Source organism: Capsaspora owczarzaki, assembly GCF_000151315.2.
Source record: "Capsaspora owczarzaki ATCC 30864 unplaced genomic scaffold supercont2.6, whole genome shotgun sequence".
In the NCBI taxonomy this organism is placed as follows: Eukaryota; class Filasterea; order Ministeriida; family Capsasporidae; genus Capsaspora; species Capsaspora owczarzaki.
The window spans coordinates 1,027,982-1,049,984 of NW_011887297.1; the positions used below are offsets into that span (position 1 = coordinate 1,027,982).

At 54.1% G+C, this 22,003-nt stretch overlaps 9 protein-coding genes across 9 annotated transcripts; 6 read left to right on the forward strand and 3 right to left on the reverse strand.

Moving 5' to 3' along the window:
* The first annotated feature begins 202 nt into the window (after positions 1-202).
* Positions 203-3,143, forward strand: CAOG_04299 (hypothetical protein). The gene is made up of 7 exons (XM_004348075.2): positions 203-1,348; positions 1,454-1,583; positions 1,662-1,755; positions 1,899-2,266; positions 2,342-2,424; positions 2,576-2,725; positions 2,794-3,143. Exons 1-7 carry the CDS (start codon positions 325-327, stop codon positions 3,042-3,044), a joined length of 2,100 nt encoding a protein of 699 aa, XP_004348125.1. The 5' UTR covers positions 203-324; the 3' UTR covers positions 3,045-3,143.
* Positions 3,144-3,341: 198 nt separating this feature from the next.
* CAOG_04300 (hypothetical protein) lies at positions 3,342-7,251 on the reverse strand (the record flags this gene model as incomplete). Its single annotated transcript, XM_004348077.1, has 2 exons — positions 3,342-4,680; positions 4,760-7,251. The coding sequence occupies 2 exons, from the start codon at positions 7,249-7,251 to the stop codon at positions 3,342-3,344; spliced, it is 3,831 nt and encodes a 1,276-aa protein (XP_004348127.1).
* Positions 7,252-8,023: 772 nt separating this feature from the next.
* On the forward strand, positions 8,024-9,833 carry CAOG_04301 (hypothetical protein). The gene is made up of 2 exons (XM_004348079.2): positions 8,024-9,360; positions 9,487-9,833. Exons 1-2 carry the CDS (start codon positions 8,050-8,052, stop codon positions 9,601-9,603), a joined length of 1,428 nt encoding a protein of 475 aa, XP_004348129.1. The 5' UTR covers positions 8,024-8,049; the 3' UTR covers positions 9,604-9,833.
* Positions 9,834-9,861: 28 nt separating this feature from the next.
* Positions 9,862-11,224, forward strand: CAOG_04302 (C-8 sterol isomerase erg-1). Its single transcript, XM_004348080.2, has 3 exons — positions 9,862-9,971; positions 10,444-10,552; positions 10,726-11,224. The coding sequence occupies exons 1-3, from the start codon at positions 9,870-9,872 to the stop codon at positions 11,076-11,078; spliced, it is 564 nt and encodes a 187-aa protein (XP_004348130.1). The 5' UTR covers positions 9,862-9,869; the 3' UTR covers positions 11,079-11,224.
* A 171-nt stretch (positions 11,225-11,395) lies between these two features.
* On the reverse strand, positions 11,396-12,841 carry CAOG_04303 (clathrin light chain). Its single transcript, XM_004348081.2, has 5 exons — positions 12,597-12,841; positions 12,068-12,237; positions 11,904-11,985; positions 11,752-11,822; positions 11,396-11,666 (listed from the first exon to the last, which is right to left on the reverse strand). Exons 1-5 carry the CDS (start codon positions 12,780-12,782, stop codon positions 11,495-11,497), a joined length of 681 nt encoding a protein of 226 aa, XP_004348131.1. The 5' UTR covers positions 12,783-12,841; the 3' UTR covers positions 11,396-11,494.
* Positions 12,842-13,077: 236 nt separating this feature from the next.
* Positions 13,078-15,857, forward strand: CAOG_08768 (hypothetical protein). The gene is made up of 6 exons (XM_011272096.1): positions 13,078-13,102; positions 13,379-13,489; positions 14,114-14,142; positions 14,706-14,790; positions 14,945-15,077; positions 15,200-15,857. Exons 2-6 carry the CDS (start codon positions 13,389-13,391, stop codon positions 15,515-15,517), a joined length of 666 nt encoding a protein of 221 aa, XP_011270398.1. The 5' UTR covers positions 13,078-13,102; positions 13,379-13,388; the 3' UTR covers positions 15,518-15,857.
* Positions 15,826-19,269, forward strand: CAOG_08769 (6-phosphofructokinase). Its single transcript, XM_011272097.1, has 5 exons — positions 15,826-16,033; positions 16,327-16,400; positions 16,524-16,601; positions 16,730-16,919; positions 17,116-19,269. Exons 1-5 carry the CDS (start codon positions 15,916-15,918, stop codon positions 18,993-18,995), a joined length of 2,340 nt encoding a protein of 779 aa, XP_011270399.1. The 5' UTR covers positions 15,826-15,915; the 3' UTR covers positions 18,996-19,269.
* A 79-nt stretch (positions 19,270-19,348) lies between these two features.
* Positions 19,349-20,384, forward strand: CAOG_04306 (transmembrane and coiled-coil domain-containing protein 1). The gene is made up of 4 exons (XM_004348084.2): positions 19,349-19,421; positions 19,569-19,646; positions 19,767-19,923; positions 20,068-20,384. Exons 1-4 carry the CDS (start codon positions 19,352-19,354, stop codon positions 20,297-20,299), a joined length of 537 nt encoding a protein of 178 aa, XP_004348134.1. The 5' UTR covers positions 19,349-19,351; the 3' UTR covers positions 20,300-20,384.
* Positions 20,332-21,978, reverse strand: CAOG_04307 (hypothetical protein). The gene is made up of 4 exons (XM_004348085.2): positions 21,812-21,978; positions 21,162-21,239; positions 20,943-21,025; positions 20,332-20,806 (listed from the first exon to the last, which is right to left on the reverse strand). Exons 1-4 carry the CDS (start codon positions 21,936-21,938, stop codon positions 20,663-20,665), a joined length of 432 nt encoding a protein of 143 aa, XP_004348135.1. The 5' UTR covers positions 21,939-21,978; the 3' UTR covers positions 20,332-20,662.
* Positions 21,979-22,003: the final 25 nt, after the last annotated feature.

The window sequence follows — 22,003 nt, forward strand, 5'->3', positions numbered from 1 at the left end:
TCCTGAACCAGCAGCGGATCGCAAATCATCGCGTGTGGCAAGCTGACGAATTGAAGAGGGGAGGTACACAACAGATCGTCCTTCCATCGTCAGTGGCTCAGTTTCTATTTCAAGCTAAACAGTGATCTTTGAGTGAGTTTGCACGCGAATGGACGATCCATTGAACAAAATGGCTATGCTATGGTCGGACAGTCTTCCTAAACTTTGAGAGCGGATTCTCTTCATCTTGCACCGCTAGTCCTCCTCCTCCTCCCCGCTCTCCATCTCGTTACACACAAACACATACACACGCACTTTAGGCACTTTGGACGACTTTGGACAGCGATGGAGACGACCCCAAATAGCAACAGCTTTGGCCAGGCTCAAGGCAGCCGAGCTCGCCCATCCTCAGGCCGACGGCTCGCCCGCGCCCAGGATCCAAAGCAGGCCCCAGCGACCATCGATGCATGTGCTGCACCGCCAACAGGACGGTCGCTCTCGCCTCAGCCGCAGCAGCCGCAGCAGCAGCAGCAGCAACAGACTCGCTCCCGCGCGCTGGCCGTTGCTGCAGCGACCCCCGCTGCCATCCAGCAGTCTTCCTCCTCCTCCTCCACGACCTCGGCGGCGATTGCGTTCCCATCACTGCCGTCGCCGTCGCCTTCGCCGGTGCACCGGACAGGACGCGCTGTCGTGCCCAGGGCGGCAGCAGACGCCGATCCTGTCAACCAGAGGCATGTTTTCCCGCCAAAAACGCCGTTTGACAACACAACCCTCCAGGCGTCGTCTGGAAGCGCATTCAGCCTCATGTCGCCGTTGCAAGCGAAGCTGACGCCGCGCGCATCAAGTCAGCTTGCCGAGGCGGCCGTTCCTGCCGCTCAGTCTGCCAAGTCAAAGCGGACCAGCGTTGCCGCCGCCAGCGCCAGCGCCGCGGAAGCCAACTCGTCGTTGACATCACAGCCCCCATCGCAACACGAGTATGACGCAGACTGCTCTGCACCCTCTCCTGTCGTTCGACCGAAGCGTTTACACGAGCGAGAATCGGCAGAGGAGGCCGGTCATGCCCGCAAAGCAATGCGCGCCACCGCGGAGCCAGCTGCTGCAGACTCGAACGTGCAGCAGCCCGCCCCTCGTTCGAATGGAGCCAAAGGCAGCAGCACCATGCATGACCGCGATCGTGCTCGAGGCTCTGTTGAACAGCGCTCTTCCACCAGCCGGTCTGGCACGCCGGGAGATGCGCGGTTGTCCGTTTCGCAACAAGCAGCATCACAGCCGGCTGCTCCCAACGAAGACGAGGCCTTTATAATGCGCCTGAGTGCGCATGATCGTGTGTTTAGCGAAACATTCGACCAAGTTGAGCTGGTTGGCGATGGTAGAGTTTTTTTGTTTTTTGTTTTTTTTTTTTTGTTTTTTAGCATTGTGTGTGTTTTGATGCTGCAGGTGGTTTGACTTTGTCGGTTTTTGACTCGCATTGTAGGCACGTTTGGAACCGTTTTCCGCGCCCGTGTCGCACAAGTTGATGGCGCATTTGTCGCGCTGAAGCGCATCAATTCGCTCAGCCAGCCTGCGCGAATGCTGAAAGAAATTAAATGTATTCAGGCCTTGGGGTAAGGCTGGCGTCAATGGATTGGGCGAGAGGTGCCGACTCGAGGTTTTGGACTCATGTGTGATTGGCCATAATGCAGAGGAAATGACCACACCCCACACCTGCTCGGCACGTTTCGATTTGGTGGAGACGTTATTCTTATTATGCCGTACCTCATGAGCGAATCGTTCCGAGTACGTTTTTGTTGTTTTTGCATCAATCCATCGTTCTGGATGTTGTGCCGAATTTCTTGTTTCGCTGCACTGGTCATGGTGGGTTGACAGCAGCCGACTCACTGCCCCCATTTCACCGTTTCTGCCCCAACCCAACTACATAGCAATTTATGAGAGACTTTTCCGTGGGCGACTTGCAAATGTACATGAAAGGCCTGTTTCGCACGCTCGCTTATATGCACAAATCGGGCTATCTGCATCGGGACATCAAGCCAAGCAACTACCTGTTTGCGCGAACGGCAAAGCTCAAAGAAGCAGGCTTCTGGGAAGAACGCTTGACCAACATGGGATACCGCGATGGACAGTACAGCTACATGCTTGTGGATTTTGGGCTCACCCAACCAATGAATGCGGATGATTCGGCGTCCTCCCCGTCCTCCTCTGCAGCCGGTGCTAGCGCCGAAGCCTCTACTTCGTCGACGAGAGCCACCAACACTTTGACGATTGCTGGGCGCGCGAAAAACGATCGAAGGTAACGATCATAAATCCTCGCAGCTCTTTCTTCAGATGATGTAACGCTGCGCTCACGCTGTCATCGCTGGAACAGGCCCGCCAAGGTCACGCAACGCGCAGGGACCCGAGGTTTCCGCGCACCCGAAATCTTGCTTCGACATTTTGACCAGACTCCAGGTAAGTTCGTTTGCGCACTAATCCGCAGATGCAAACGGCGCACGATGTGGTGTTGACTCACGTTTCCTTTGCTCTCGTTCTTTTTGCTCTCATTCTTTTTGCTCTCATTTTTTGCTTTCATTGCCGTGATCATCACGCTGGTGGCTTGTAGCTATCGATATCTGGTCTGTTGGAGTGATCTTGCTGTCCATTCTCACGGGCAAGTATCCGTTTTTCGAGGCCCTCGAGGATACAAAGTCTCTGGCCGAGTTAATGTGGGTCTTTGGTTCTCAAGACATGATCCGACTGGCGGATTCTCTAGGTGAGACAGACATGGTGGCGCTCACAGTGCATTCTGCAGGGTCTGACAACGAAAATCGTGGACTGCAGGTATTGAGCTGATGGTAGACGAAACACATCGTGATCTGAAAGCCTGGAACTTGAAAAACGCGTGTACTACGATGCGCGCCGCATCCGAAGAGCTTCCAGACGAAGTGTTTGACTTGCTGGAGCGATGTCTCGAACTTGATCCTGCAATTCGCATCACCGCTGCCGACGCTCTTCGACATCCCTTCATCCAGGATGTCATGGGCACGCCAATGTCGTCCGATTCTTTGGAATTTCCACAAGCAGCAATGTAGATACCTGCCTGTAGAATAGATGCTGTTCGTTGCTCTTTGTGTGATTCGCAAACCATCAATGTACAGTACGCGACAGTAGATTGCGAGTTCAAGAGGGCACAACCTTTTGGACAGGATTTTGGACAGCAAAAGTCCGTGTAGAAGCAGCAGTTGGAGCAAAACGCAGAGCAGTCGATAAAGGACTCGGAAGGGAAAAAATTGTACTCGTCCAAAACAACATTCAGAAAAGAAAACAACAGTGGGAAGATCCCCGAATAAAAATGGAGAAAAAAACAAAAACGGCGACACAAGCAAACATCACTTTGAATCGGGGTTGAAGGACGGAGCATTGACATACTTGACCATGGAGGACTTTTTGCCTGCTTCACCGTTGTGCTGCTGTTGTTGCGGATGGGACTGTGAATGTTGCGCCGGATGTTGAGCAGCCAATGCGACCTGAGATGATTGCATCGAGGGGTGGTTTGCGTAGGCAGCAGCGAGATTTTGCTGCGCGTGCTGGCCATGCCGACTACCGACATTTGCGCCATGCGAGTACTGGCGCGCGCGCTGTCCGGATTGCGAGTGGTCGTGGTATGCCTCTTGCTGGGCATTCCAATTGGCGCTGGGATCGTAGTAGTTTTCGTAAGCCTTGTCGTACCCGGCAAATTGAGGAGCTTGTCGATTGAAACCAGCAATCCCAGCGGCCACAGACGAAGGACTGGATCGCCACTCTTCTGTTGACATTGATGCTGATTGTTGGTAAGGCGAAAAGTTGGCAGCAGCAGCAGCAGACCGTGATCCGTTCGCACTGTAAGGATCGAACATCATCGGGAGGTATGCCGAGAGATGCTGCTGTTGCTGTTGGTGTTGGTGTTGCTGCTGCTGTTGGTGTTGGTGTTGTTGGTGTTGTTGTTGTTGTTGCTGCTGCTGTTGTTGCTGCGCCTGCTGTTGGAACAGATGCGCCGATTGCTGCTGCTGTATCTGTTGTAGCTGCAGTGCTTGCAGCGCAGCTGCGGCGGTCTGCGGTTGTTGAAGCAATCCTTCAGCGGTGGTCGGCTGGCCAGCTGCGGCAAACTCGACGCCGCGATGTGGCGCAAACATCGAGCCGCGGGCAGCCAACTGTTGCATGACTTGAAAAGTTTGCGCAGGATCCAGACCGCCAAGCTGGCCGAGCTGGTTGTAGAGTTGTTGCTGGTGCTGTTGCAGGATGTACAGACGCAAAAGCTCTTGTTGCTGCAGCAACAAGGGGTTGGATGAAGCCGGCGCTGCCGTCATGTTGCCCTGCACAACAGTTGAAGCCGGCGCAGGCGCAGAAGGAACAGGCAATGCCGAAGAGGTGGTGGTTGCTGCGGATGTAGAGCCCCCATCCCAAGCAGAGCGGACTGCATGCGCCAAGGTGGCGCTTGTTGATGCGTCGGCAGGTAGGTTGGATTGAGGCACAACCTGGCCTTCAGGCCCCACGTCGCCAAAGGAGAGGGACAGCACGGCCGAGTCGGCAGTAATCTTGGGCCCGTTGGCAATCACGACAGGCGGGAGTTCCGCGATGCGAACAAAGCCAGCCGATCCCAACGAAATCGAGCCTCGGTTGGACGAGGTTCGGGATAAAGGCTCAGAGTCAGAGTCGCCCGCATCCTTGGTTTGCTGCATCTCGGCCGAGCTTGGAAAAAAAAAAAAGGCTTCGGAAGTTGTTGTTGGGGCAGCAACCGCGACGACAGTGGACTTGACCTGTCCCTGACCCATGGCCGGTAAGCGGATGCGGGGCCAGTCGACCATCCAAGTCCAAGAGCGCCGTGCGCGAGCTATAGTGGGCAGTGTTGGGCGTGCCACGCACACCCAAAAGGATGCGTTGACGTTGCTCTCCAGGAAGACGCACGACGAGATCGTACAAAGGTTCCGCCTTTGGCGGGTGATCCGCCGCTGCTGCGGCTCCTGAAGATGCGGCTACTGATGAGATGCCACTCGGTGCAACGTTGCTTGAAGCAACAGAAGTGGAGGTCGGTCGGTGAGCAATGGTGACCGGCGGCTGGCCTCCCATCACCTGCGCTCCAGCTCCAAGCGAGGGTGGTTGAGCGGACGTGGCCGTCTTCAGTTGCTGTTGTTGGTTTGGCAGCTGCTGCGACGAATGGTGTTGTTGCGCAGAATGCTGCTGGAGTGCATGCTGTTGCGATTGTTGCTGCGAAGGTTGCTGTTGTGAATGATGTTGCTGCTGTGAATGATGTTGCTGCTGGGCGCTCCGATGGTCATCACCGCCTCGCGGTTCTCGATGCAAAATGGATGGAACGGTGCCATTGCTGGTTGCGGAGCCGGCTCGAGGGGCAGTCGACGACGTGGTTGAAGGCGCGCCCAATGCGCGCCAGGAACTGGACGGGGCATGCGAGTGGTGCAGGTCCATTTCAGCATGCGCACGTTGTTGAGGGTGCGACGCCGCGCCGCCACTGTTTGCGGCAGCCGAATACAACAGACCGGGCGTGTGCGCAGCAGCAGCACTACTGCCAGAGGACGATGGACTCGCTTGCTGTTGCTGAGGTTGGTGGTGTTGCTGTTGCTGTTGCTGCTGCTGTTGCTGTTGTTGCTGCTGCAGCTGCTGCTGCTTTTTCTCCTGCATGCGCTTTTCAAGCTCTGCAAGCTTTTGCTGAGCACCTTGAGCACTCCGCTCGCGCATTACCCGCTCTTCCTCTTGTCGGCGAGCTCGGGCACGTTCGATGCCTTCACGCATTGCCTCCCTGGTCGCATCGTCGTCCAAGACGGCGTCGCCGCCGGCGGATGCAAAGTGCGACGAATGCGACTGGGAATGACTGTGCGCACCTGGTGCAGAGGTATGATGAGGCTGCTGGTGGTGCGAGTGCTGCTGGTGCGAGTGCTGCTGGTGCGAGTGCTGCTGCTGAGAATGAAGCACGCCCGCATACGATGTAGCAGACGTCGAGCTGCGCGCGGGAGCGTCATGGCCGTGTCCATGAGTCGATGCCGACGACGAGTTGTGTGGGGGATAGTGATGCGTTGGCGCATGATGCACGTGACTGACATGCGCGTTCGAGTGTGAGAGTGAATGCTGCGGCTGGTGGTGCTGCGAATGGTGCTGCTGTTGGTGGTGAGCGTGAGAGGTCGAGGACGTGGAATGAGCGGAGGAGGTGGTGGTGTTCGACGAATGGTGAGAATGTGAGGCAGTGGTGGTTGGGCTGGAGGAGCGCGGAGCCATGGCGGAAGACGGACCAGAGTGGGACACAATGGGAGAGGGCTGTGGCAGCGTCGACAGCTCTCGCTCGACCTCTGACGACCAGTCCAGGTGCTCTTCGGCGGGAGAGTTGCGGGAGCCCGATGCAACCTGTGCGGCGGCAATAGCAGCTTTTGAGGAGGTGGAGCTGGAGGTCGAGTCCGGCTTGACCGGGGTTGTGCTGTTTTTGACGGATGTCGACAATCCATTGGTTGCTGGAGGCTTTGTGGTCGATCCAGAAGAAGAAGAAGTGGTAGAAGCAGAAGAGGAAGAAGAAGGAGTGGCAAGCTGAGCGGCTTCAAAGTCCATGTCCTCGTCTTCCGCCATCCATCGGGAAGGGTTCTTGGGCTCTGGGGCTGCGTTGGCGTTGGAGTGTTGCGTTCCAACCCGTGCATCGCCAGAGATCATTGTGGGAGAATTGGCACCGCCACCCCGAGCACGCCAGCCGCTGTCAGGGAGGGCGCGGGAACGATTCGAGCCATCCTCGTCGTGACGATTGGGCGGAGGAGAGTCACTTGCCCTTGGTCCGCCGCGCCCAGCTGCACCGGTGGAGCCGGCTGTGACAGACGGCGACGCAGCACGACCACCGCTTCGCCAGGGAGATGCGACACCACCTGCAGCACTGTGCTGCTCACGAGCGCCAGCAGCAGCAGCACCAGCAGCAGCGTCCGAGGCACTACTGCCGGTTGACGAGGTCGTGGCACCAACGCCGTTCCCAGAGGCCGCCGAAGTCGTGCTGTTTGGTGAATGACCAACCACCGCGGCCGTCCAGGAGGACACTCCCGCCAGTCCGGACGCCGAGGAGTGAGGCTGGGCGCCGCTGTGCTGGGTGGCTGAATTGCTGGACGACGACGGCGACGACAACGATGCCGACGCTGCAGCCGCCGCCGCTGCCGTGGCTGCGTCTGACGCTGCCCCTTGCTCGCGCTTGAGGCTGGGCAAGCTCGAGGGCTTGAGTGGCGCCACCGCGCGGTGACTCTGCCCAGAGAAGCCGCCGCCTTTGCCAGAGGAAGACATGATTATTGTTTTGTTCAAAGCTCTGTTTTTTTTTTTTTTTTTTTTTTTTTTTTTGATAATTTTTTGTCATTTCGCAACGGTTAACAAACAGCTGTGAGCACATCAAAGAAGGAAACAAGGGGAACATGGACAACAGCAGCAAAGATGGATCACACCCCAATTCGGACAATCGGGAGCGAAGCATGGAAAAGTCGAAAGGAATCACAGTTTTGAAAAAAAAAAAAAAAGCAGATCTGTGTTTTTGTTTTGGAGCTTTGGCTTTTGGATGAGATGATTCGTGGGCTGACAGTGCGAAACGAGTTTGAACGCTGTCGAAGGAACGCGCGAGTTCCAGAAAGTGCCACTGAGGAGGCGGGAGGCGGGACGAGACGAGTGGATTGTCGAGAACGCCTTCACTTCAATTTCAATTCGATTCCGAAAGCTTTGCCCCGAGTGTCCTTCCACTCAATTTCTGCATCCATCCGACCGCTCGATCAGGCTCGCTCGGGACATTTCTCAAACTGAAAGAAACGAAAACAACCACAGCAAACACAAAGAAAACGGGGGGAACAATCGCACCAACCTGCGGACAAGTAGAACAAGAAAAAACAAAAAGAAAACTGAATTGAATCTGAGAGGACCAGAAAGATTGAAACGATGATGGTCCCCACGCCCCGCTTTCACAAACACCTTACACTCTGATGTTGATTTTCACAATTCTTCTCTTCGTCGAGGGGTCTATTTCGTTGATTTCGCCGTGAATAAAGTTGCTTGCCAGTTCAAACTTTTTCCTTTTTTTTTTGTTTTTTTTTTTTGAAAATGCGACAAACGCGCGCAACGCAGGCGCAGCAGACAACACGCGCCGAGGCTGCCGCGCCCATGGTCGCTCACACCGCACCAGAGGTAGAGGACGAGCCTGTGACGACGGGCGGGCGCAGGAGGAACCGCCAGCTCGTGAGCGCGACGGCGAGAACGACCCCTGTTTCACAGCCGAAAGCGGCAATCATGCAGAGCGCAGCCACAGCCCATCCGACGGCGACGGCAACGGCGGCTCAGCCGAGTACAGAGCAACAACAGGACTGCGCGGTGGTACGCCCGCCAGTGGGCCGCTCGACCAGGCATGCGGCAAAGGCAGCAGAGCAGCCGCGCGTCGTTCAAAAAAGTGAAACAGAGCGGGGCATTGCATCGCCTTCGGTGGCTCTGCTCGTCGATCACCAGCCGCCCGCACTTGGTGCCATGAACCAAACAGTGTCCGTGTCTGATTCTTCAACGGCAGTTGCTCGGGAGCGCGGTGCTCGAGCTCAAGTCGTCGGCCCTGCCGCCACGGATCCAAAGCACCAAATGGACCAAGGCGCCGACGCCGAGCTCCCGCCACAGCGCGTGCGGTCGGCTAAACGCCTGGCTCAATTTATGCCGATCGGAATAGCAGTGCTGGACAACGAGAGCGATGGAGCTGTACTCGTGAGCCGTTCCAAATCCAGCCGGGATGAACCGAACGAGAACGCTGCCGCCAACATTCTGAGCAGTGCATTTTCCGACAAGTCGAGAGGATTGTCTGCCAAGCTGGACAGGCCGACCAGCACGGTCGCGGCCGCAATGTCAGAGACCCAATCGTCCCAATCTCCCAAATCGTCCCCGTCGGCGGTCACGCCCAGGGAACGCCTTGCCTCGTTTCGACCCTCGTCTGTTCCACGCCAACCTCTGACCAGCTTGCCAGTGAGTCGGCTCGGAACGCCCAATGGCACCCCTCCAGGCAAAACAGAGCTGTTACGCTCGTCGATGCGCGCGTCCTTGCTGCACCAGGCCACCGCTAACAGGCAGATTCTGCAAGCGTCGCGTCGATCGGTTGCGAGCCAGGACTCTCCGAGATCTCCCGTGGAGCGTCGTGCAGCGGCTGTAGCAGCGCAGGATGCATTTTCGTTCTTGCAAGATGACTCTGATTCCAACGAGGAGGTGCAGCACTCCCAGTCACCCCGCAGTACCCCTCGTCGCTCTCTCGGACGCGTTGCTGGAGCAAGCCCGCGTCCTAGTGCTGCAACGACTCAGCACAGTGCGGATAGAAGCAGCTCTGGTCGTCGGTACGGAACTGGTCAAAAGGACAAGTCCAAATCTCACAGCCACAAGACCGCTGTATGTCATGCCGTTCGCTTTTTATTGGTGCAAAGCAGAAAGGAAAGGGGGGGGGGAAGGGCAAAGAGGACAGGATTGCCGTGGTTGATTTACAAACTTGGTCAAACTTGGTTGTGTGCATGAAAGGCAAACCCTGCGCGCGAAGCATACTTTGAGCAAATGCGTATCGAGCTGGCCGCTGCGGAGGATTTCTCTCTCGAGATGGAGGTGGTAAAGCCAACCTTTTCTGCTCAGTTTCGTTAACTTGTTGCTCGATTGTTGATTTGTGTTGAGAGTTTACGTTTGTAGTCTTTGAGATAATCTTTGGTCTGTTCCGACGCGTGCATGTCAATGTCAAATTGCTTTTTGCTGAAATCCCTTTCAACCACTGAAACTCCATACTACGGGGAGCAAGGGGAAAGGGCCAAGGATGGGTGTCAGATCAAGCCTTTCGATTCTCACACACGCGTGCAAATGCTGTACATTGTTCCTGATTCAATAGAGTAATTCACTCTTCAAATTACACTAAAATGGGCTACATTTTCGATCCGCTCGTGCTGCAGGCCGTTGCAAAGGAAGGCATTGCCAAGAAGCTCAAGACGAAGGATCTCTTTGCATACATTGCCGAGAAGGTGAGTTGTATGCCCCCTCCCCGGCTCATAGCAGTCCGCCCAAATCCATCACTCCGCCCCGCATCGAGCACCCCCATGCTCAATTTGTGTGGGGACCAGAGACGGGGGGGTGAGCACTGGAATCGGGTGATCCACCTCCGATCGTTCCTTCCAATCAGACCCCGACGCCGACGCCCTCATCGCACAAAGTCGGTCCTTGCTCGAGGCGTGGAGGAGAGGGTGGTGGTGGTGCTTGAGTTTGCACACTCCCGTAGTGATGATGCTCAGGAGCGAAGGGCAGCAGGCAGCGGATGGGCAGCGGTGGGCAGCTGTTGCCAAAAAACCTCACGCCACAATCCAAATCCTTGTCTCGTTGCCTCCTCTCATTCATGCATCCCACACAGCGCTTGTTGTCAACTCGATACACAATGCTCACTCTTCTCATTTTCAAACAAATGGGCTTCTCTCTGTGCCTTTGAAAACACGACGACAGCTCGCCGAGAAGTACCCGGGTCACATTGACGTCAACGCCGCTGCCGTGTTCAACAACGCAGGTGGCGCCATGGGCACCATGTATGTGCTCCATGCCAGCATCACCGAATGTAAGAGACCTTGACTTGCTCATCTCGCTCACACAGACCCGCCCATTTCACATTTGGAGGTCTGGGAACTGCTGCGATCCTCAGCGCGTGTTGTGATCTGATCTGATTGCCATCCTCTCTAACACTAAGAATTGTTCCGTGCGTTTCGCTCACCCGAAAAAAAAAACCATCAGACGTCATCATCTTTGGCTCGCCCATCGGTACCGAGGGTCACACTGGCCGATTCATGGCCGATGATTACTTTACCATCCTCGAAGGCGAGCAATGGGCGTTTGGCGAGTCTGACACTGAGCGCAGCGTCTTCCGCCCCGGCGACATGCACCATCTGCCCCGCGGCACGGCAAAGGCCTACCGCATCCCCGACCACTGCTTTGCCCTCGAGTATGCTCGCGGCTTCATCCCGGCCATGCTCCCGTTCGGATTTGCCGACACCTTCTTCTCCACCCTTGACTTTAACACTCTCGGTCGCACCGTGGCCATCTATGCCAAGCGCACTATTGCCGAGTTGCTGCAAGGAAAGATTTAAGCAAGATGTCTTCTGATTGGCATGGGCTGTGTGCAGCGCCGCTCACGAATGGTCAAGCTTTGTTTTTGCGGATGCACATTCAGTGTCTACAGCGACGACCCGCCCTTTGTTTCGATAATAATAAATACCAAAATAGTTTCGTGATATCAACGGAAGACGCAGGAGCTGCGAAACTTTCGTGTTTTTTTACTTGTTCGTTTTGTTTGTTTTTTTCCTTCTCCCATTATCCTGCCGCCTTGAATCAACCGAGGGTACCGACCGGTGGTTTAGACATATGCATCTTTGTATGCTAGTGGTGGAGGTAGTGGTGGTGGTGGTGGTGGTGGTGATTCGGAAGACTTGTTTGTTTGACAAGAAAAGGGGGGGTTGGCTACACACGGTCAAAAACAAATCGTTGAGAGGGGAGGGGGGCAAAGTTAGCGAACAAGAGGAGACTGCTTGAGCTGCAGGAAGATGGTACGCATGCGCGCCGTGTCCTTGGTGCCCTTGGCGCTCTTGGGGTTGAAATCGACGAGCTTGCTCACACGCTCCCACTCGTTGCCAGAGCCAGCCTCATCGCGCTCTCGGATGAAGACGGCCTCGGCCTCACTGCAACAGATGCGCAGAAGACGAGACTGCCAGTCAGGGGAGAACGTAGCAACTGGCAAAAAACCGAATGAAAATTGCGACCTACCGGTTGTTCTTTTTGCTCTTGACAAGCTGCTCGTCGTAGCGAGTCTGCCAATCTTGGAGATCCTTCTTACCCTGCACGGAGCGAGCGCGTGAGTGTGAATGCGTTGTGTGTATCTGTGGGTTGAAAATGGGGCCCTCCGGGTTCCATCATACCTTTGCCAAAAGCGAGTCCTTGGCTGCCTTCTCTTGGGCATCCTTCTCGCTCAGGCGCTGTTCTCGCTCGGCGCGCCAAGCACTAGAGCGCACAATCGACACAAGAACAGCCGAGGTCAGACCAGGGAGCACAGAACTCAACCTCTCAAAAGGGGGCTGCTTACCGGATGGCCTCGCCTTCGCCCATGGCGGCATCGACGGCGCCGACCGCGGCATAGCGATCGTTGCTGTGGGGCTCGCTGGTCTGCTGCTGCTGCTGTTGCTGCTCAGTCTCGGCGGGTGCTCCGAACGCCGAGGAGGACGAATCGCCAAAGGCAGCGTCGCTGCTCCAAGCCTGCGTCGTGCCAAACGGGTTGATTCCCACCACAATATCAGACATCGATGATGGTCAGTGAACGCATATCACCAGTCACACTCAATCGGCGACCAACGACAAACCAAACAAGATTATTAAAAAAAAAAAAAAAAAAAAAAAGATCGCTGGTTTTTTTTCAATTCACATCTTCGTCTCGTTGGCGTTCTGCAGGCACAATCGGCAGACAAGCCAACGAGGGAGTGGAGGTTGGAGTGCCGGCATGCGATTGCCGCGAGCCAGGCAAATGGTGGTCTCCATTCAAGGGCCCACGAAGCAGAAAAAACAGCAAAAAAAAAAAACCAACAAACTCAAAAAGAAACTGCCTGATGATGACTTGCCTCCTGCGACGCGGCATTGACGGCGCTCAGGGCAGCGGCGGTGGCGTCGCCGTTGTCGAAGGCAGCAAAGCCCTCGTCGGTGCCAAAGTCAGCGGCAGGGACGTCGCCAGAGGCCGGGGCAGGAGCATCGAACGAGTCAAATTCGGCCTGCTCGCGAGCAAGAAATTCAGCAGTCGGGTCGCTCATTCTGTGTGTCTGTGGAAAACTGTAGGAAGACTGAGTTTTTTTGTAGAGTACGTGAAGAGTGATGACGATGCTTGTTGGCAACTACAGCACAGCACTTGGGAGGCGGGTAGATCGACAATGAACAAGTCGGCTTGCTTTTTTTTTTTGTTTTGTTTTGGTTTTTTGAGAAAGAGACAACCAGAAAAACAAAAGGCGATCGTTATTGTTTGCTCACTCGCAGATCAGAGCAGAAGATCTGGAAATCCTCGAGAAACAAAGCATCTCAAGATCGCACTTGTGGTTTTAGGTCTCTTGCCACTCTTGTTTTTTGTGCTCCAATTGTAAGCCTTGGCTTTTTTTTTTTTTTTTTTTTTTTTTTTTTTTTTTGGCTCTCCGTTTTTTTGTGTGCTTGGTTTCCGGGCCACCGCTACTCCTCGGTGCTTGGATGTCATGGCAGCACGCATGCATGCACTGTTGCTCATTCGATGCTCCATCCGACGCCCTCACCAGCGCAACGCCAGCAGAGCGATCTGCGACGGCAAAAGAGCCAAAATCCAAACACTCACTTTTTGTTTTTGTTTTTGTTTTTTTGTTCCCCTTTGCTTCGCACTTTGCAGCATAGCAGCCATGTCTGACGCATCCAGCGACGCCACCTCTGTCCACGTTGTCGTTGTCGGCCCTGGTGGTGTTGGCAAGTCCGCCATCACACTGTCCTTCATGCGCAACCAGTAAGTCGCTGTTCCATTGTTCTCTGCTTGTTTTTTTTTTTTTTTTTAAATTGATTCTATTTTTGCGAACTGGTCCTTTTTTTTTTCGATTTGAGTTCTTCGGACTCTGGCGCGAAGAAGCAGCCATCTTGTGCGCGCTTCTATTCGAATTCGACTTGCATGTGGTTGAGAGCGAGAAGGGGAGCGAGAGAGACGGCAAGAGGCAAAGAGCCAAACAGAAAGAAAAAAAAAAAGAAAAAAAAAAAGCAGTGTGGTGTTGTTGTTCTTTTTTTTTTTTTTTTTTTTTTTTTTTTTTTTGGTTAGCAACCCGTTTTTCTGTTTTATTTTTTATTTTATTTTGGTTGCTTTGGGGGTTGGCTGACTCTGCTCGCACAACAAGGACCGGGAAGAGCTCATGCTTGACGATGATGGAGGGGAGCATGTCCGGCTCAGGGGTTGGTTCTCGGGTGTCGGGAACGGTTCCTGTGCTTTCGCTGTTCCAAAAGCAACCAAATGTCTATTATTATTATTATTATTGTTTTTTTGTTTGTTTTTTTCATTCGTCCCGCGCTCTCTCTGGCGTTGGTTGCCGCGCAATGTTTCTCTTTCTCTCACTTGTTGGTTTGTTGTGATGTTTTTGCTCAGGTTCATCGAGGAATACGATCCCACTATTGGTATGGTTGTTGCCAGCAGGTTGGCGCTGCATTGATTTTTTTTTCCCTTTTTTCTGTTTCTTCTCCGTTGTTGACCGCTTTGACGGAGTGGGAAACGAGTGGACCGAGCGGCACTGCCCCATGAAATGGAGGGGGGGGGGTTTGCGAGATCGCATGTGTCTACTCTGATTCTTGGGAGGTGGATCGGTATTGCGTTGCTGGGCAAAGTGAGTCGCCCGCATCGGCTTTTTTTTTTTCTATTTATTTAAATCGAGATCAACCACAACAACGGCATGTTGCGGCTGCACCACCATCGCACGCGCACACCCAACCGACGAGCCCCCCTTGGCAACGATCATCCACGCGCGTTTGTTTGTTGTGCTGGTCCGGCATCCACCTTTTTTGTCATCCTGCATTCAAAAACCAAACAATCACAAAAAAAAAAAAAAAAAAAAAACTTTCACGTTTCGGGTTTTTGTGGTTTTTGCTGGTTTATTTTTGTTATTATTGTTTCATTTTTATTTTTTAACTTGTTGTTCTCACCTCGACTGGTTGTCACGATGTTGCGCTTGAAAACACCACAGAGGACTCGTACTCGAAGGAGATTGTTGTTGATGGCAAGAAGATCAACCTCGAAATCGTCGACACTGCCGGCCAAGAAGAGTTCCGGTACGCTTCCCTTTTTTCATTACTTTTATGAGCACGTCGAGCTATTGGTGGGCAGCGCGGTGGCGTTTGAGCATACGGGGGAACGGGGTCGTTGAGCCACAGCTATTCTCTCTGTAGTTGGCTCTCACGATGTTCTGTTCTGTCAATCATACAGTGGTCTCTGGGGCGACAAGTTCATCCGCCAAGGCGATGGTTTCCTGTGCGTCTACTCGATTACAGACAAGGCCACCTTCGCTGAGCTCGTTCAGTTCCGAAAGCAAATCCACCAAGTCAAGGACACCACCAAGGTACCAACAATCTTTGCCCAACCACACCAATTATTGGGGGGCCGTGGATGTTGCTCGTTTTTTGCTCTTTGTTTTGATGCAACTTGTTCACTTTCCCCTCCCCCTCCCTTCTTTCTTCGTAGGCTCCCATGGTTATTGCCGGTAACAAGATCGATTTGGAGGACCAACGCGAGGTCTCGAACGACGAGGGCAAGGCTTTCGCCAAGGATTCTAGCGCTGTTTTCATTGAGACTTCCGCCAAGACGCGTACCAATATCGATGAGACGTTTACCAACCTTGTTCGCGAGGTGCTCAAGTTCCGCGCTGCCAACGGCACCCCTGCACCTGCTGCCGCTGCTGCACCTGCTGCCGCCAGCACGTCCAAGGCTGCTGATGCCACCAAGGCCTCCTCTGCCGCCGCTGCTGCTCCCAAGAAGAAGGGTGGTTGCATGATTTTGTAATCGTTGACCGTTTCTTCTTTCTGCTACTTTTTCCACTTAATGGCTTTTTTTTTTTTTCTCTCTTCCCTTCTGACCCCCCCCCATTCTCGGTTACTCGCGAAGCCCCACGTCGACGCTCTCGAGTCGGTTTCCTTTTTTCTTTTTCTTCTGCGCGCTTTTTGTTGCTCCTCCGTATATGCTTGCTCTTCTAAAAGTACTCTTCAATCCCAGAGGTACTTTTGTTGGGCCCCTTTTTCGTTCATAATTGTTGTTGCTGGTGACACATTTGTTTCCCTCCTTTGTCAAGTCGCACGGTCGATGTTGTAAATCAAACACTCGAAGCATTGTTTTTCTTGCTGGCTCAGTTCTTCAATTTATTGTTTTTAGTTTCAGAATTTCCACCCCTCCACCAGTTCACCATGCCGCTGCTGTCTCAGGATGCCGAGTGGGATGACATGTACAAGCGCCTGCCCGAGCCCCCGGCCGGCACTGCTCGCCGTGCGTTTGCCGTGCTCACCAGCGGCGGTGACTCGCAAGGTATGGTACTTTATTCCACTTTGTCCCAATCGCACTCTCTTTCGCACTCCCCCCCCCTCCTCTGTTCCTCCTCCCGCCTTCCCGCTGCCACTCTCACACCCCCCCCCACCAGCTACTCGTTACTGGCAACGCACATCATCACTTGACACTGTCCTGCTTGTCCGAGCGTCTCGCTTGGTCTTTTTTTTTTTTCTTTCTTCGCCATGTTTCCCCCCGCTGCTCTGCTCGTCACTGACCACAGCGTTTTCTGGGGCTCTGCATTGTATTTCTGGTCTGTTTGGTCTCAACTTTAGGCATGAACGCTGCTGTGCGCGCCATCGTCCGCGTCGCTCTGTACAACTATTGCGACGCCTATGCAATCTATGAGGTACAATGAAGCGAATCGCACCGTTTCGCCCTTTCGTCAAATACAACGTTGGTCTCGGTCGACTCGTTCCTGACAACCACTGCGTTTGTTTTTCTTTTGTCCTGGCTTGTAATGTGGGAACAGGGCTATGTCGGCTTGGTCAACGGCGGCAGCTTTATCAAAAAGATGGGCTGGGGCGACGTTTCCGGCATTCTGTCTCAGGTAACTAACGACTTGTCCACTTTGTCAAGCGGGGTGTATGGTTGGTGCATTGCACTGTAGAGTGCCTCTCGGGCTCATTGAATGCGCGCGGATGCAAACCGATTGCCTTCGAACAATCCGTCTCACAGGGTGGCACGGTCATTGGAACCGCGCGTTGTGCCGAGTTCCGCGACTATCCTGGTCGCTTGAAAGCCGCGCTCAACCTTCTCGAGCGTGGCATCAACAACTTGATTGTCATTGGCGGCGACGGCAGTCTTACCGGCGCGGATTTGTTCAAGCGAGAGTGGCCGCAATACCTCAAAGATCTGCTTCAACAGAGTAAGCGTTGGCAATTGAAACCTTCCTTTTTCTGAAAGGAGGGAGAGGCAAGAGGGGAGGGAATTGGCACGGTGGTGGAAACCAAAGTTCCAGTTGTTGTACTTGTGCAATCGCACTCTGTCTGTGTGCTGCTCCGTCCGGATTTTTTTCTTCCTCTGCTCCCACAACACTCAAACGATGCTTTTCTTTTTACCAGAGGCCATCTCTGAAGAGCTTGCGCAGCGTCTGAGCTACATCAACATTGTCGGACTCGTGGGATCGATCGATAACGACCTGTGCGGCACGGACAACACGATCGGAGCGGACACGGCGCTCAAGCGCATTGTCGAGTCCATCGACAGCATTTCCAGCACTGCTGCGTCGCATCAGCGCTCGTTTGTGCTCGAAGTGATGGGCCGCAACTGCGGCTACCTGGCGCTCATGGCTGCCATTGCATCTGGTGCCGACTGGACGTTCATTCCGGAGCAGCCGCACGGCGACGACTGGCGCGTGGCCATGTGTGACGAGCTCAAGCGCAATCGCGAAAGGGGCCGTCGCATGAGTCTGGTCATCATGGCCGAAGGTGCGCGCGATCGCAGCGGCACGCCAATCACGGCCGAGCAGGTCAAGCAGGCCATTGACTCGACACTCCACCACGACACGCGCATCACCGTGCTTGGGCACGTCCAGCGTGGTGGAGCCCCGACCGTCTACGACCGTGTTTTGGGCACCGTCTGCGGTGCGCGCGCAGTCCAGTACTTGCTTCACAATGCCGGCCAGGTGCGCCCCGTTGTGATGGGCGTTTCTGGCTCAAAGTACATTACCATCCCGCTGATGGAATCGATCGCCTTGACCCAGAGCGTCCCCGTAGCCATCAAGAGCAAGGAATTTGCGCGTGCTGTTGAGCTGCGCGGTCCTGGGTTTGTGAGCGACGTGTGTCTGCTGCACCAGCTCAACTCGGCCGACCCGACCCACCGCCACGTGGGCACGCGCCCTTTCAAGATTGCCATTGCATGCGTGGGCGCGCCTGCTTCGGGCATGAACAGCGCCATCCGCGCAGCAGTGCTTGCGGCCGTGGATTCCTTGCACACGGTCATTGGGTACCACGATGGCTTTGATGGTATTGCCAAGGGCGAGTTTGAAGAGTTGACGTGGCTGAGCGTGTCGCAGCTGGCTGACAAGGGAGGATGCGTGCTCGGCACCAATCGCTCTGCCCCCAATATTGGGCAAGTGGCCACCTCGCTCCAGAAGCACGCCGTGGATGCTCTCATTCTCATCGGCGGCTTTGAGGCCTACACTGGCGCGCTCGCGCTCGTCCGTGCTCGATCCGCCAATCCTGCGCTGCGCATTCCCATCCTGTGCCTGCCCGCGACCATTTCAAACAACGTTCCCGGAACTGAGATGAGCGTTGGCAGCGACACGGCCCTGAATGCGATCGTGACATGCATCGACACCATCAAGCAGAGCGCCACCTCGTCGCGTGCGCGTGTGTTTGTGATTGAAACGCATGGCGGCAACTGCGGCTACTTGCCCGTCACGTCGGCCCTCGCTGCTGGTGCAGAGCGCGCCTACACTCCCGAAGAAGGCATCTCGCTTTCCACGCTGGTGACTGACCTGCAGCACTTTCAGCGTCGCTTCAGCGAGGGTGCCAACTGTGCCGTGATTGTGCGCGGCGAAAAGGCCAGCAGCACCTACACGACACCCGTCATTGAGGCCATTCTCGGAGAGGAAAGCCGCCAGCTCTTCACCTGCCGTTCGAACGTGCTGGGACACTTGCAGCAGGGCTTCACTCCTTCGCCGATCGATCGCATTTCGTCGGTCAAATTTGCCGTCCAGTGCGTCACGACCATTGTCAGCGAGTGCAACCGAGCGCTTGACGCAACCACCAACACTGTGCAGGTCGCCGGGTCGGAAGCTGCCTTCATGGTCGGATTGAAGGGTGTCGGAATCACGCTCACGCCTCTGGAAGAGCTGGTTGAGCACTCGGACTTTAAGCTGCGAGTGCCCAAAGCCCAGCTGTGGACAGAGGCCAACCTTCTGCTCCACGTGCTTGGCAAGTACGATTACTACAACGACGCCAAGACGCAAGCGCAGTAGCATGTTGCTTCCGGTCGTTTTATTGCGGACGGGACAAATGTGTGGTTGTTGTGCTGCTGCAAGAAGTGTTGAGCTGGTTTCCTGAAAGTCGTCGTGCCAAAAGCTGTGTTTTATTTTGCATACAACGTCTGTCCTGTCTCCAACCCGGCCATGCATGTTGTTGCTGTGCGTTGATCGGAGCGAGAATTTTCGCGGCCTCTTCCTTAACTTTGTTGTGCAAAACCAACGTTGGCAAAAAAGCATTGCATGTACTACCAACGAATCTACAGTAGCATTGTCCTACGAGTTGAATGTTCTCGTGCCCAACACAACGAAAATGCAGCGCAGCTCAGCCCAGCTCAGTCTTTCCATTCCACATGTCTGAACTGTTCTGGAAGAGCCTGCTTGTCGTGGCGATCGCCATTGCCTCTGCGTTGCTTACTGAAGGTGCGTCTCTGTGCTCCTGGATGACCTTCGATGTTGCCCTTCACTCCGACTTGTGCTGGATTGCAATGGGCGAGTGCGTGCTTTGCTTGTGTGCCGACTCTTGTTATGTGCTCTGCTGGCCTTCTTCCCTTTCCGTTCTGCCGACAGCAATCACCTACTTTCTCCTCTATCGCGATGAACAGTATCAGACAAGGAAGCGCGAGCTCGAGCGTGCTGCCCAGCAAGGTTGGTTGATTGGACTTTGGCCTCCATGATGTCGCAAACCGGCTGTGTGTGCGATCGCTCATCTCGGTGTCAAACCCCGCCTTGCGCTATTATTCTGAATTCGCTGCATTTGCAAAATAGTGGTCGCTATGAAGGAGTTTGGATCGGATCAACGCAGCCTTGAAAAGAAGGAGGAGATTGTCAAAAAGCTCGGCCGCGACTTTGCCACGTCCAAGATGCGAAGCTCGTTCGCCCTCATGTTTGTCTTTATCGGCCTCATGTGGCTGTGGAATCGCGTGTATGTTCGCCGACTAGTAGCGCGGATGGTTTGATGTGTTTCATTTTTGTGGCGATCTTATCTGGTCGGTGTTTTTGGTTTCTTTTGACAATTTTCGCATTTTGTAACCGTGGTTCAACGATTTCGGTGTTTGGCGTCCTGCAGGTTTGATCAAACCGTCATGGCCAAGCTCCCGTTCGAGCCCATCTCGTTCATCCAGGGATTGACCCACCGCGGACTCGAAGGCACCGACTTCACCGACTGCTCGTTTGTCTTTCTGTACGGTTTGTGCTCGACCAGCATTCGCCCGCACATCCAAAAGCTTCTCGGCTTTGATACTTCCCGTGCAGCAGCTGCCTATTCGGGTGGCATGTTTACTCCTCCGCAGCAAAAGTAACAAACGCCAAAATTGCAACAACCAAACAAACGTTTGCACAACAAAAAGTGTGATTTCATAAAAATACAATGTGTTTCCTTTGTGATCAACAAAGGCTGTTCAAAAGAGGAAGAAGAACAAGAACAAGAAGAAAAACGCAACCAACAACAAAGCGAAAATCCAATCGTGAAATTGAAGTGAAGAGGGAAGAAAGAAAAAAAGAAACTGGGATTGGATACCGTCGCCAAAGCACGACAAACAAGAGAGTAATCTCTTGGCTCGCGAGCCTTGGCCGTTTCCTAGACTAAGGACGCGACGCAAAAACAGAAACAACCAGAAAAGGGAACGCAACCTCCCCTCCTCTTGTTTTCTTTTTTTTTTTTTTTACTTGGAGCCAAGAGGAGTGCCCTTGTCCTTGCCACGCAGCTTGATGCCGACAGCACGCTCAATCTTGGCGAGGACTTGCTGGTTTGGAATGGCAGTGCCGTTCTCGTACTCGGCGACAACCTCCTGCTTCTCGTTCACACGCTGGAGGGGAGCAGAGTGAGGACAGAACAGCACATCAAAGTGAGCACAGTATCGCACAGCAGAGTGAGCACAGTGTCACACAGCAGCGAGAAACAGAAAGCATGCTTTTTGACAGCGAGAAAAAAAAAACACCTACAACAGCGAGGTCCTTGCGGGTCCACTCCTTGGCGGCACGACCCTGTTGAATGAGGCGGCCGACTTCCATGCCAACGGTCGAGTCTGTGGACAAATCCAGCAACGCGCGCATGGTGAGGAGGAGCAATGGAAAGGGGAAAAAATGGATGGAGCAACAAGATCAGTCTCGCACAAACCCTTCTCGGCAACCCCCCCCCCCAAGACCGGCTTTGCAACTTACGGTGGAGCTCCTCGGTCTCGCGATCCAGGCGGGCAGTGTTGAGGTCGGTGCTGTGGTTCTTGTTGGTGGCTGCAGAGACTGTGATTCGACAACAGCGTTCCAGAGTGAGAGATTCGTTGAATGTGAACACGGCAACGACAACGACAACAATGACCACGATGATGATGATGGTGAATGATGATGATGATGATGATGATGATGATGGGTCGGGTCGTAGTCGCATTGTTACGTCATATGGAAAGAAAGGAAGGCAAAGGAAGCGATCTCTCAACAGCAAAAACGAAAGCGTTTTGGAGTTCCTCTTCCGCACCGGACTCGAGCTATGACCGTACTCGAGTTTGCAACACGCAGCGCACACAAACCCCGCAGGCAGCGTGAATGGTGCAAATGAGCGGGAAACGGACACGGAGAACGCAAAACAGACAGAAAAGCAGAAAAGAAACGGAAAAAAAAAAAAAAAAAAAGTTCGATGACGTTTTGTGCAGAACGGGAAAGTGGTCGAAACTCAACCACCGCGGCCTTCAACTGTGTCATGCGACAGTGACCACAGACGAGGCAGCAGAAGAAGGAGGAAGGAAGAAGGAGGAGGAAGAAGGAAGAAGGAGGACGGAACAGAATGGCTGAATTCGCAATGCTCCATGCTCACTTACACTTCTTGGTGGTGTCGACGGCAGCACCCTGGCGCAGCGCAGTGTTGATGACAGTGTTGGAGCGCGCCTGGCCAGCAGAGGGCGTCTTCTTGCGAAGGTATGTTACGTTGTCCCAATCGTCAGACATTGTTTTGTATGCAAAATATTAAAAAAAAATTAGACTGGAAAACTTGAACCAAAAAAATTTCGCCC